This window comes from Periplaneta americana, chromosome 6 (genome assembly GCF_040183065.1).
Source record: "Periplaneta americana isolate PAMFEO1 chromosome 6, P.americana_PAMFEO1_priV1, whole genome shotgun sequence".
Classification (NCBI taxonomy): domain Eukaryota; kingdom Metazoa; phylum Arthropoda; class Insecta; order Blattodea; family Blattidae; genus Periplaneta; species Periplaneta americana.
The window spans coordinates 187,985,032-187,997,922 of record NC_091122.1 but is presented as its reverse complement, the minus strand read 5'-3'; the positions used below and the strand labels follow the sequence as shown (position 1 = coordinate 187,997,922).

The window sequence follows — 12,891 nt, the reverse complement described above, 5'->3', positions numbered from 1 at the left end:
TTACACTCAATAATTACAATAATAAACTTATTAATTAAACATACAATTAATAATACTAATAATTGATACTAACAATAATAATAATAATAATAATAATAACAACAGGGAATATACTAAATAAAATGAAACGATCACTTAAAATAACATTTGAAATATTCTAATTTGTATCTTAAAACTAAGATCGAACTAAAACCCACGAGTATGATATGTTCATATCTGCACACGTACCTTTCAACATTACACTAATTTCGCTGTCAACTCACTCACTGCACTGGAACTACGACACATTTCACTGATTCTATCCTGATTTCACTAACACTTCAAAAACATTTCACTGTTCACATACTTTGTACTGCCACTATAAACTATAAAGCTTCACTGACAGGAACACGTTTCACTTACACAGCACACTTCACTGACACGACATGCTTCTTCACCAATACAACACACTTCACTGACACAACATAATTCTTCACTGATACAACACTTCAATAACAACATATCATTTACACCCTTTAAATACTGTGTATAATTACCGTCTATTAGTAAGGTCCTTAAGACTATTTTTAAATGCATTGGAGCTTTGATTGTTGTCAATTCGTTTCACAAGACTGCAATGGTTAGTCTGTTATGAAAATAAAACCGAGCCATTATAACTTCGAGCAGGAGTATTACAAGAAATAACATCCCTTAACACTATCATCAGTTACATTATTGTTTTTTTGTTATTTTTTTTTAAGTGAATTATTTTACAGACAGTCACCGACAGCCAAAAAAGGGAGATCCTTTAGCATGGGGGTTGGGCAAAGGGCTATAGCCAGGCAACATTCAAAACATAGTGCTTCCATTGTTGAGTCGCGCATGATGTCATTGTTTCTACATGGCTTAATCCCGACTCCAGTCTGACCGGTAGGAGCATTTGGTTTCTGCACACTATGAAATGTGTGTTGCCTGGCTATAACAAGCCATCACCATGAAGAACAGCTTGTTATCAAATCCCAACTTAGACGAAGTATATGATTATGTTTTATGACAAAAATATAGTACGAAATGGAAATACAGAAATTAGAAATTTATCCTTTGAAGAGGTGGAAAAACTCAAATATCTTGGAGCAACAGTAACAAATAAATGTAAGTGACACTCGAGAGAAAATTAAATGTATAATAAGTATGGGAAATGCCTGCTATCATTTTCTTGAGAAGTTTATGTCATCCAGTCTGCTTTTAAAAAACTGAAAGTTACAATTTATAACACAGTTATATTACCTGTTGTTCTGTATGGTTGTGAAACTTGGAATCACTTTGAGAGAGGAACAGAGGCTAAGGGTGTTTGAGAATAAAGTGCTTAGGAAAATATTTGGGGCTAAGAGGGATGAAGTTACAGGAGAATGGAGAAAGTTACACAACGCAGAACTGTATTCTTCACCTGACATAATTAGGAACATTAAATCCAGACTTTGAGATGGGCAGGGCATGTAGAAATGCATATAGAGTATTAGTTGGGAGGCCGAAGGGAAAAAGACCTTTGGGGAGGTCAAGACGTAGATGAGAAGATAATATTAAAATGGATTTGAGGGAGGTGGGATATGATGGTAGAGACTGGATTAATCTTGCTCAGGATAGGGACCAATGGCGGGCTTATGTGAGGGCGGCAATGAACCTCCAGGCTCTCTAAAAGCCATTTTTAAGTAGTAAATAAATAAGGGTTATTTTACGATGCTTTATCAACTGCTATGGTTATCTATCATCTGAGTGAGATGAAGGTGATAATGCCAGCGAAATGAGTGGGTCAGCATTTGTTCTTAATGGGTTGAGGAAGAACCTTAATCAGGTAACTACATTATTGTCAGGTTATTAAGATTTAACGTATGCCATTGACGTAACTCAGGTGGTAGCGCAGTTGCCTGCAGATCCAGAGTTGTGCTCGAGCATAGGTTCGATTCCTGCCTTGTCCTTGGGTTTTTTTCGAGGTTTTCCCCAACCTAACCTAACAGATAAAACTGAATGAGAACAACTTATATATTCGTTAGAAGTTGAAGCAAAAGTGATTTTGTTGCCTAAAATCAGTGATGAATTGCGGTTCACAGACAATGATTGCTACTAATGCTTAAAATGGTTTCCATTCGAAGTCACACTGTTATTAATTGTCCCAAAGAGAAAGATAATCCTTCTCTTGTGATCGAGAATTTGCCTTCGAACTTCTCACATCTGTTGGTATCCGGAAATTTTAGTTCAACTCATTCTGCACCAATTGTTGGTAATCATCATGTTCCATCTGCTCTTAATCTGTATTCACGTAATAGTGAAAGAATTGAGACCAATGTTGTATAATAAAAAGGAAATTTACTTCTTAATATGCCGTGTAGATGGTTTTATTTTGAAAATATGCATGAACTTTCGGATTCTAGAGGTGACAAGAAATAAAGGACTGTTATCTTCAGATAACAGGATAAAGTAGTGATTATTGTATATAGCACACTTTTCATGTTAATTTAAATGGGCCCATGCGAGACAATTTTATTCTTTCATGTGTCATATTATTTACACACTATAATTCTCATGTAATTTAATTCAGTACATTTTCTTCTCAGCTTACAATTGAACATGACCCAGATGCCTTGAATCGACGGCGTCCAAGTTTCCCATACCCAGCATCAATGATCACACCTCCATCAGTCCCTAGTACAGGCTCAAGAACAGACCGGGAGAGACTGTTCAAGCGACGGGATGAGGGATACATCAGTGGATCTCGCAGCAGACAGCTTCGCCGTGGGAAGGGTAGCTGCAGTAAGGAACGCTCTTCCTCCATGTCTCGACTCCTAGAAGGGTAAGACGTACAACAGTACTTCATTTATTTGATACAAAAGTAATTCTGCTCAACCAGATTCTGTGGAGAAGGATTTTGTGTATAAAATGCCGCAACATTGCCTGACTAAATTTTCACAATATCTGATGATTCAAATGATGGGAGGTTCGTGATGAACGTTGATATTTCATGTAATACAGTAGTCGGACTCATTTCATTGGGTACAGCTGGAGAAGGCACAATTGCATCACTGAATATAATTAATTTAATCTTAATGGTAAAGAGACTTGATTCTTTCCAAAAATTCCATTCAATTTTCAACATATGACTTCACACTTTTCAAAATTATTGTATTTGTGGAACGAAAATAATAATATATTTGAAAAGTTTCTCTACTTTTCCTTTTCACGTTACGAATTAGTTTTGAAAAGTGATAGTGGAACTGAAATGCAAAGTGAAAAGTTTGATGGTGGAATGGGTCCCTGGCACAGTTTACTTCTGTTTGTAGTGGAATAGTGGCTGCCTGTACCTTGTTTCAAAATATGAGAGATTGGATCACTTCTTCTCCTGCAGTGTACTTCTAACAGTAAGTTTTAAAACAGAAAATTGGTTTCGTTTGTGAAAAAGATCCTTATATTGTTTCATGGAATGCCACTTTTGAATGTGAGTTTTCTACAAATAAGAACTTCTAGTTCAGAATCTACTGCAAGAATCTCTTGGACAATTTTCCGAGAATGTAATAAGTTCCATAAGTGGAAATGAACTTTGTAATTTAATTACTTGAATATCTTCTAGGTTGACTCTCTGGAAAAAAATGTGACTAAAGCATTGTTGTGATCTTGGGCTTGTTTGCGTAGGTTTTAGTGTAGGTTTGGATGTATTTTGTTTATTTTAATACAGACAAGACACACAAATAAATCAAACTTTACAGGTTTATACAAACTATCATGCAATAGTTGCAATGACTTCTACATTGGACAGATTGGAAGATCATTTCAAACACGTTACAAGGAACACATCTTAACCATAACCAAACCATACAACAATTCAATCTTCGCAGTGCACATCATAAACTCCAATCACAACTATAGCAAATTAGACAAAGACATGAAAATACTACACATCCAGCAAAAAATGAGAAACTTTACACTCTAAAACAATATGAAATTTACAAACATACAAAAACACACCCCACCACAACAGGAAACCAGAAGATAGTGCAGGACCTCACTAGGCTAAACTAGTCAGCCAGGTAATTTTCAAATATTAACCCCTTACCACATTCTGGGACAGATGTGGCACATACCGGTTTTGTATTTATATAACTTATAATAAAAGTATATAATATTTCAAACTGGATACTGGGACAGATGTGGCACATACCGGTTTTGTATTTATATAACTTATAATAAAAGTATATAATATTTCAAACTGGATACTGGGACAGATGTGGCACATACCGGTTTTGTATTTATATAACTTATAATAAAAGTATATAATATTTCAAACTGGATACTGGGACAGATGTGGCACATACCGGTTTTGTATTTATATAACTTATAATAAAAGTATATAATATTTCAAACTGGATACTGGGACAGTTATGGCACATACCGGTTTTGTATTTATATAACTTATAATATAAGTATATAATATTTCAAACTGGATACTGGGACAGATGTGGCACACTGTCAAGAATTGGATTTAACATATGTGACATCAGTTGAGAAAGAAAGAACTACTTAAGTTATCTGAATATAAAACCGGTGTGTGCAAGACTGTCCCATGCGGTAAGGGTTAACACAGTAAAGAAGTTACAATGGTAATCAGTGATTAGTCAAGTGGTAAAGGAGTGTATCCAGGAATGAAAAATAAATTAACAACTAAACATAAAAAGAATAGATAAATAAATAAGTAAATTAATGAATAAATAAGTAAGTAAATAATTGAGTAACTAAATCCCATGATTTTAATGTATTTTTCAAAATAATTAATATAACCCTATTAGCTGCTATGGGAGGCAGTCTTTGTAGGATTTTGTAATATGATATGAAAATAAGGCAAGCAATGAGACATAAAAATTTTTAATAAACCAAATAATGAGACATTCATTCATAGTGTTCTGCTCAAGGGCAGGTCTTTCACTGCAAACTGCAATCTTTCCTATTTTCTGCCTTCCTCTTTGATTCCTCATATGATCCATATATCTTAATGTCGTCTATCATCTGGTATCTTCTTCTCCCATTCACCAATCCTTCCAGTGCGTCCTGCAGAAGACAGTTTCTTCTCAATTAGTGACCCAGCCCTCTTTCTGGTCAGTTTTCAGCATTCTTTCTTCACCCACTCTTTCCAACACAGCTACATTTCTTATTCTGTCTGTCCTCTTCACTTCGTCGTAATGTCCATGTTTCTTCCCCATGTAATGCTACACTCCACACAAAGCACTTCACTAGTCTCTTCCTTTGTTATTTCTCCAGAGGTCCGCAGAAGATGCTCCCCCCCCCTTTTTTTTTTTGTTAATAAAAGCTTCGACTTCCTGGCAGCAGCTCATGTCACTGCTTATAGTACACCCCAAGTACTGAAGCTGTCCACTTGCTCTACTGCCTCATTTAGAATTCGCAAGTTTAGCTTCTTTACTTTTCTTCCTATGACCATGCTCTTCGTCTTGTTGGTATTTATCTTCATCCCATACTGCTCACAGCTGTCATTTAGCTCCAGTAGCATATCCCTTAGTATCATTCCTCTTCTGCTAATAATGTCATATCATCAGCAAATCTTATGCACGTTATTCTTCTTCCTCCTACTATCACTCCTGCCATATTCTGAAAACAGTCCTTCACTAAATTCTCCAAGTAGATGTTGAACAATGTAGATGATAAAGGGCATCCTTGTCGTACTCCTCTTCCTATTTCACTTCCTTCTGACATTTCTTCTCCTATCCTGACTTTGACTCGTTTCATATAAAGGTTACTGAAGAGCCTTCTCTCTTTCCAATCCACGCCATTTTTATTTAGAATCTCCATCAGTTTATACCAATCCACTCTAGATTTTTTTTTTTTTTTTTTTTTTTTTCAGAAAATAACAGGAGTCAAAATATTGCAAAGAAATATTATTTTATCCGTCAGAAAAGTAATGAGACATAGAAGTTTTTAATAAAGCAAATAATGAGATATAGAAGTTTTTTTTTTTTTTTTTTTTTTTACATTTCAGTATATGACAGGAGTAAAAATATTGCATTATTTTATCCGTCAGAATGTCACAATATCGGGTTCATAGATCTTCCTAGTGTTAATGTTGCCCATTTTTTTTTGTGTGTAGATCACCTCCAACACGGGAGACGTGTGATCTTTCAAGAACTAGGTCATTTCGAGTGGAACCCAAAAGTCAGCGAATTTTCCGAGCATCGGACCTTGTAAAGGGAGAACTGCTTGGTAAAGGTTTCTTTGGCCAAGTGTACAAGGTGACTCACCGAGACACAAATGAGGTTATGGTGCTGAAGGAATTGTACCGGGTAGATGAGGAGGCACAGAAGAATTTCCTAAAAGAGGTGAGTTGCAGCTCTTGTCATCATTACTATGAGAACTTGTAATCCGTTAATATGAATCTCAAGAGAGGTAATCTCATTTCTTCTATTGACATGACTTTTGTGAGTCTGTAACAGCTTCATTATAGACCTTACCATCAGGTACCATAAAATCATATCTTAGGACTAGCCGAAACCTGGTTAAAGACGAATGATAGATTATCAATGAAAGGTTTCAAATGCTTCAGTAAAGTAAAAACCGAACAGGGCAAAATAGAAGCCCGGAGGGGGAAGGTATTATGTTTCATACAGGAGAGAATAGCAAATGTGATAGAGCAGATTAGCACAAGTCGAGAGAAGCTTTCGTTGGTTAGGAATATTAGTTTACAGTATGCACTTATGTACAGCCAAGATATCTGAAAGCCTGGTTGACGTCACAGGGGAGAAGCGGGGGACAGAGCGGAAACAACAACAAATATATGCTAAACATCTAACTGAAAACAATGACCTCTTATCTTGAGCTGCTCATCCATTTCGTCACAGTTGTCATCACTGATACCACCGAGGTTTATGATAATTGGGTCTATGACGTCATCAAACAATACTTCCTATTCCATATAATCCTTTGCTATTTTTTAAATTTTTTCACAAAGAGGACGCCAATCGAATACAGTCACATAGTTCTCTCATTTACAATCTGTGTTTCTGGAGAGCACCCACCCCTTCACTATTGACCAGATGTTCTCGATCGGGCTTAGTTCAGGGTGATAAGGGGGAAGTTTAAGTGGAATATGCCCGGAACTTTCAAGAATGGCATCTATGGAATATTTGACAGATGAGGGTTTGTGCATTTGTGTAAATTCGTATAAAGTTGGTTTCAACATATCATCACCATAGGGAATTCCCCCCTTTTCAAGCAATTCTTTCATTACAGTTTTCGTTGAATTTAAAGTGGGAGCCGTGTTTAATGCAACAGAATTTGGGGGCAAATTAGGAATCAGCTTTTCTCGAGTCCATTTCTCATAATTAATTTGATTCATTTGAGAGTGGTAATCCCCAGATTTCCAAATTAGTATGACATTGGGGACAAACCGCCTGGCATGTATCATTATTAGGTGCTGTCTCTTTGATACCTGCGCTAGAAGTCCATGTGCTGGGTCTTGTGTTGACAATGTAAGATTCTTTGGGCTACACAATATTTCTTCCCTCAGCTCGATAATTAGAAATTCGCGTCATGTAGTTTATCCTCTTTTGCCTAATACCGTATTATTCTACTAATAACAATCTATTTGTTTTCATTTGCTTCCAAGAAAATTCCAGTTTTTTCAGTAGAGTTCTAATACTAGTATTGTCCCCATTAAAGCCAATTGCGTCTTTCAGTTTTATTCTTAATGCACTGACTGTTGGAATGTGTTTCTCAGTAGTGTAAAAGTCATATACTATCCTATGCACTACGCTTTCATCAAACGCAGCTAGTTCCAAGACACTCTTTTTAATTGTTATCTTCTTATCTGGCGTTTCGAAACACTTACTGTTGCCACTATCTATTTTCTTCGCTTCTGCCACAATTTTTTGGATGCTACTACAAGACGTCTGTAGCCACTGTCACTTGCTTTTGAACTTTGTGGAGGAATGTCTGTCCCTTGAGAAGCTTCCTTATACATAAACACGAGTACTTTGTTCATAACCTCTTTAGTTTGACTGTGAAGCTTCTTCCCTTTTAATTTTGAAATAACTGGAGCCATTTCCCTAACAATAGGCCTATTAGCAACTTATAAACACTTTAAACTAACTCTGTATACACAATTTAAATGTCATATACAAGGTGGAGCATAAGTCGCTGTACTGCCATCTTGTGTTCGTTTAGGCAGACGGGTGGTGATCCTGGCGGTTGTTCTCTTCAAAGTGCTGCCGATTTTAACATAGCAATAAGTTATCTGTTACATATATGATCTAGGCTTTAACAAACGAATAGCTGATGTAATAAGTGGTGAGTTGGCAACCATGTTCTTGCGTCAATTGTCATGTCTTGAAAACAGCCCTTGTTTTGCTGATATGCAGTTGATATGACAACAGGATGGAGCACCGCCTCATTTTGGTGTAGGAGTGAGGGACTTCTTGAACCAGCAATTCCATGAATGGATTGGCTGTTGTGGCACAACAAAATGGCCACCCAGATCATGCAACCTAACAAAATGTGATTTTTTGCTGAGGGGTATCCTGAAAAATGATGTTTTTGCTCAGAAACCGCAGGAGCTGCATCAATTGTGACAGATGATCGAACAGTCATTCGTGAAAATCAGTGAACGTCGTGAGTTATATTGTGCCATCTGTAAACCAGGGGCGAAGTGTGCTGTGAGATATTGAGCAGTGTCTACCCAACTTAATTTGTGTTTATAATAATTAAAATTCTAAGCTATATTAATATTTGGAGTTCTATGTTACTGGTTACATCGATCAGTCAACATGACTTCATTATCGTAAGACAGTTTGTGCTCTTCCACAATATTCGACAAGTTGGCCAGCCTGTTGTAAGAAGAGAAGGAGACACGACTTTACACTGTCTCTTGGGTCTGCCATTCGGCTGGCTTGAGGCATGTGGATCGATAACAGGCACTGCATAGCACAGCTCGCCATCAGACCTGTTCTGAACGCTGTGAGACATTTCCAATATTGTCTCAAGTTCTCTCGCATCTAGCATGGCTGATAGGCAACAGCCTAGCAATGAAAGCTTAATTTCTAGCGTGCCGAGTGTTAATGTTATGGTGGATTATTAGTTATCAGTTATTTTATAAAGTGTGTGATCAAAGCAATTCTGATTCAATTGTCTTTTTATTAAATACAGATTTCTCGTCATTATTTTATGAACAAAAGTGCAACATGAAAAATCGAAAACCTACTTCCAATTTAAATATAATTCAGAGAGATAGTAATTTAAACAGAAAATATAAAACACAATGGTATTCAAAATATAAGTGGTTGACTGGTAGCACAAATAGAAATAAATTGTATTGTTTTGTTTGTGTTATTGTTTGAAGGTTAATCTGAGTGGAGTAAAGATAGTAACAAATTTTGAATGTAAAGGCTGTAAGCATCACTCTTCACAAAAACATTTAAAGAACAGTGAAAGTTTTGATAGGTTAGGCCAAACACTCTCTGTCAGAAAGTTTGCGTCTTGTTGCTATTCAGCACAATGAAAAAGCTGCTAATAACAGAAAAATTCTAGGTCGCCTTATCCAAGCAATTACTTACTTAGATAAACAAGAACTCCCACTTCACGGTCATTGTGAAGACGAAGATTCAGCCAACGGGAAATTATTTACAACTTTTAGATTACTAGCTGAAGAAGAACAAAATCTAAAAAATCATTAGCACTCCAACTACAGTTTTAGAGGTACTTCTAGCGACATACAGATCGACTTGATAGAGTGTATAACTGATGGGCTGCAAGAAAGAATAAGGAATGAAGTAGATGAAGCACAATTTATTTCTGTTCAAGCAGACGACGCAACAGACGTCTCGTGCAAAGCTCAGTTGAGCATTATATTCAGATATGCAATACAAGACAGATTGAGGAAAGATTCTTAGGATTCTTTGATGTCTCAAAAAACAAAAGTGCACAAGGATTGTCTCCATTATTATGGACAACTTAAAACTATGGAAAGTAGGGAATAGACTAGTATGCCAGACTTACAATGGGGCTTCCACCTTAGCGGAGGTCTTAAAGGTGTGACAGTCTTATCTGCATGCCTATCAAATGAATCTAGTGTTATTGAATGGCTCGAAACACATTAAACAAATTAAACTGTTTATTTGTGATCTCACACATTCTTCAGTAGATCTACAAAATGGAATGAACTCTTGCGGGAACAAGGTTTCAAACTCCCCCCCCCCCCACATTATCATTCTTATCATTCTTGAGGCACTGCAACAATAAGATCTCATTTCTCAGAATTGAGGGGCACTAGAATATGTAAAGACGATGATGATTGAGATCCAGTGTCAGTTAGTTGCAGGGGTCTTGTTAGGAAATTAAATGATTCAACTTCAGTGTTTTTGCTGTGCCTTTTTAGCAAAGTGTTTTTGTTCACTGATAATCTGTTCAGTGTGCTTCAGGCAAAAGGAACATCTGACATAAAACTGTGCAACAGTGAAGTATTATGCATGTATTATGAGAAATGAAGCTACAGTCCTTCACTGTTGTAAGCAAGCAAAACTGTTAAATGACAGCATTGAGCATAAGGCAGAAGATTTCACCAAACTGCATATTCTCACTTATGAAATTTTAGATTCATTGATTGTTCAAAATGAAAAATAGATTTCAAGATTTTGAAGAAATAAGTTTTGTGGAACTGTTAAATGTATTGTGAGTTCCTATCATCATGGGATGACGCGTTCTCAGGTTGCGGATCGAGGAGACGGCCTCCAGATATGAGTCATTCCGCGTCAAATCGCACAAAATTATACAAATTTTGACCTTCATATTTCTGATTGCGTTTATATTTTTTTTTACCAACTCTATGGGTCTCATAAACCAACAAGTGTATTTTTATTTCCTCCTAAGTCCACATGTTTTTAAAATATTACATGTTAAAATTCGTTAAAAATGTCGCACACTGCAACATTTAAAGCGTCATATTTCTGACGATATTGATGTTAAATTTTTTTTGAAAAATGCATTTAAAAGCTTTGAAAAAGAAATGATTAAAAAAATAGGCCAAATTTTAAATTTATTTGTGATAGGCCTAAAGTAACAAAAAGTGTTGTATTTCGTCTTTCAAATGCGCCAAACCGCAAATCTCAATTATATGTAGACACAAAGTTCCAAGCGAGTTTATGTAACAGTGCGCGCATAATTTGCGTAACTTCAAATATTCATAACTACACAAATAATTAATAATTGTGAAAATAAAAAAATACGGGTCTCCTTATTTGATGTCTGGAATTCATGAAAAAAAATTCGACCATTTCCGAGACGGTCGTGTTTTATTGCTATGCGATTTGACGTGGAATGATTCATATGGAGGGTAGCTGTGGATATATTGAATAAGCAGTCATAAAGCAAAGTCAGAATTAATCTTTTATACAGAATGATATAAAATCTGATGTAGAACAAAAGTATATTCAACTTATGCTATAACTGTTTTTCATTACTAGCTACTATCTGCATGATGGAGAGGTGATAAATGCCCATTCTGCAATCCCGATAGATATTCTACTATCTTGCCTGGAAAATATTTATTGAAGAATCGATGCTAAAACTTACTGTAGGAATAGTATATATTGAAAATTATATAGATCATAACTGAAAGAAAATAGAAGACACTAGGCCAATTTTCATATATATTATAAAGAAGAAATGGGAGAAGAAAACATAACATACTGTGATATATTAATAAGAATTAGTTATGTGAGGAAAAAGAGGCAATTGTTAAGAAATAACTAAACATTTGGTTAAGATGAGTCCCTGGAAAACAGGAATGTAACAGGGCCGTCATTAATCTAATGGATGATGTATAAAATGTATATAATTTGATGATAATAAACATACATACATACATATTGATATTCCAAAAATTTTCAGTAACTTTCAGAAAGAGTTTAAGGTGCCTAAGGAAATTGTTTTATGATGGTGTTGCTCTGCAGCAGATATCTTCAGTGATGAGGTCCACTGGTTTACTGCTGTCAGTGCAGTCCGTGCCCATTGTTCTCGTTTGGGACAGTGGTGTTAGGTTGTGTGTACGTGCCAAGATTTATTAAGTGTCAAGCCCTTTCCTTGCAGTTGAAGTTGTTCTGGTGTTCGTGAATTTCTATAGCTTCTCGATTGAAGTGTTGCTGAGGATGTCACGTCACCTCCTTGCAATGCATGTTCTGTCACTGCTGACAGTTCGTTGTGTAAGCTGAGTTTTGATACTCCAATGTACACAGCACTTCTTCCTCCTCTGCATTATTCTTGATCTTGCTTGTGTCAGTATCATTATAATTCATTTATTTACTCTGAAATTTTGTGTGATACTTGAAAGTAGTGTGAGTATTAGTTGCTAGCGTGGAACAGTAAACCAGTACAATGTATGTATCCAAATAGAATCCCAAAAGCCATGTTTCATTACCATCCACATGGGAAGGAGATCCTTGATCCATCCAAAGAAGAGGTAGGCTGACAATTCAGCAGTGAGAGTGAAACAGGCCTTTGGATCTTGAAATTGAATGTTGGATGGAATATGATTATGATGATATAATAATGATGATGATGATAAAATATGAATCGATATATCATTAGAACTAAAAAGCAAATCGGACTATCAACTGGGAAAGCAAAATATGAATATTGTTTATTATGCTGATGACACCATTCTCATGACTGCTACATGAATCAACAAAATAGCCAAATCATTAGTATAATATGACTTTTTCATCAAAATAAATTGTTAGGAATCAAATAGCTAACTAACATCACTTCTCTTCGAACCTATAATATGTATGCAGTGCTGTTAATTAATAAGCATGACTTGCAATTAATTTGGCACTTTACAGAAAGTGTTTATATTTGGTATTACACGAT

General features: G+C 35.9%; 1 protein-coding gene across 4 annotated transcripts in view; it reads left to right on the top strand.

Moving 5' to 3' along the window:
• Nucleotides 1-12,891, top strand: part of LIMK1 (LIM domain kinase 1) — a 90,238-nt gene that overhangs the window by 32,842 nt on the left and 44,505 nt on the right. For all 4 annotated transcript variants that reach the window (XM_069829745.1, XM_069829742.1, XM_069829743.1 and 1 more), the window contains 2 exons: nt 2,592-2,827; nt 6,125-6,353. In XM_069829745.1, coding sequence (XP_069685846.1) covers nt 2,592-2,827; nt 6,125-6,353 — 465 coding nt within the window. The remainder of the gene's footprint in view (nt 1-2,591; nt 2,828-6,124; nt 6,354-12,891) is intronic.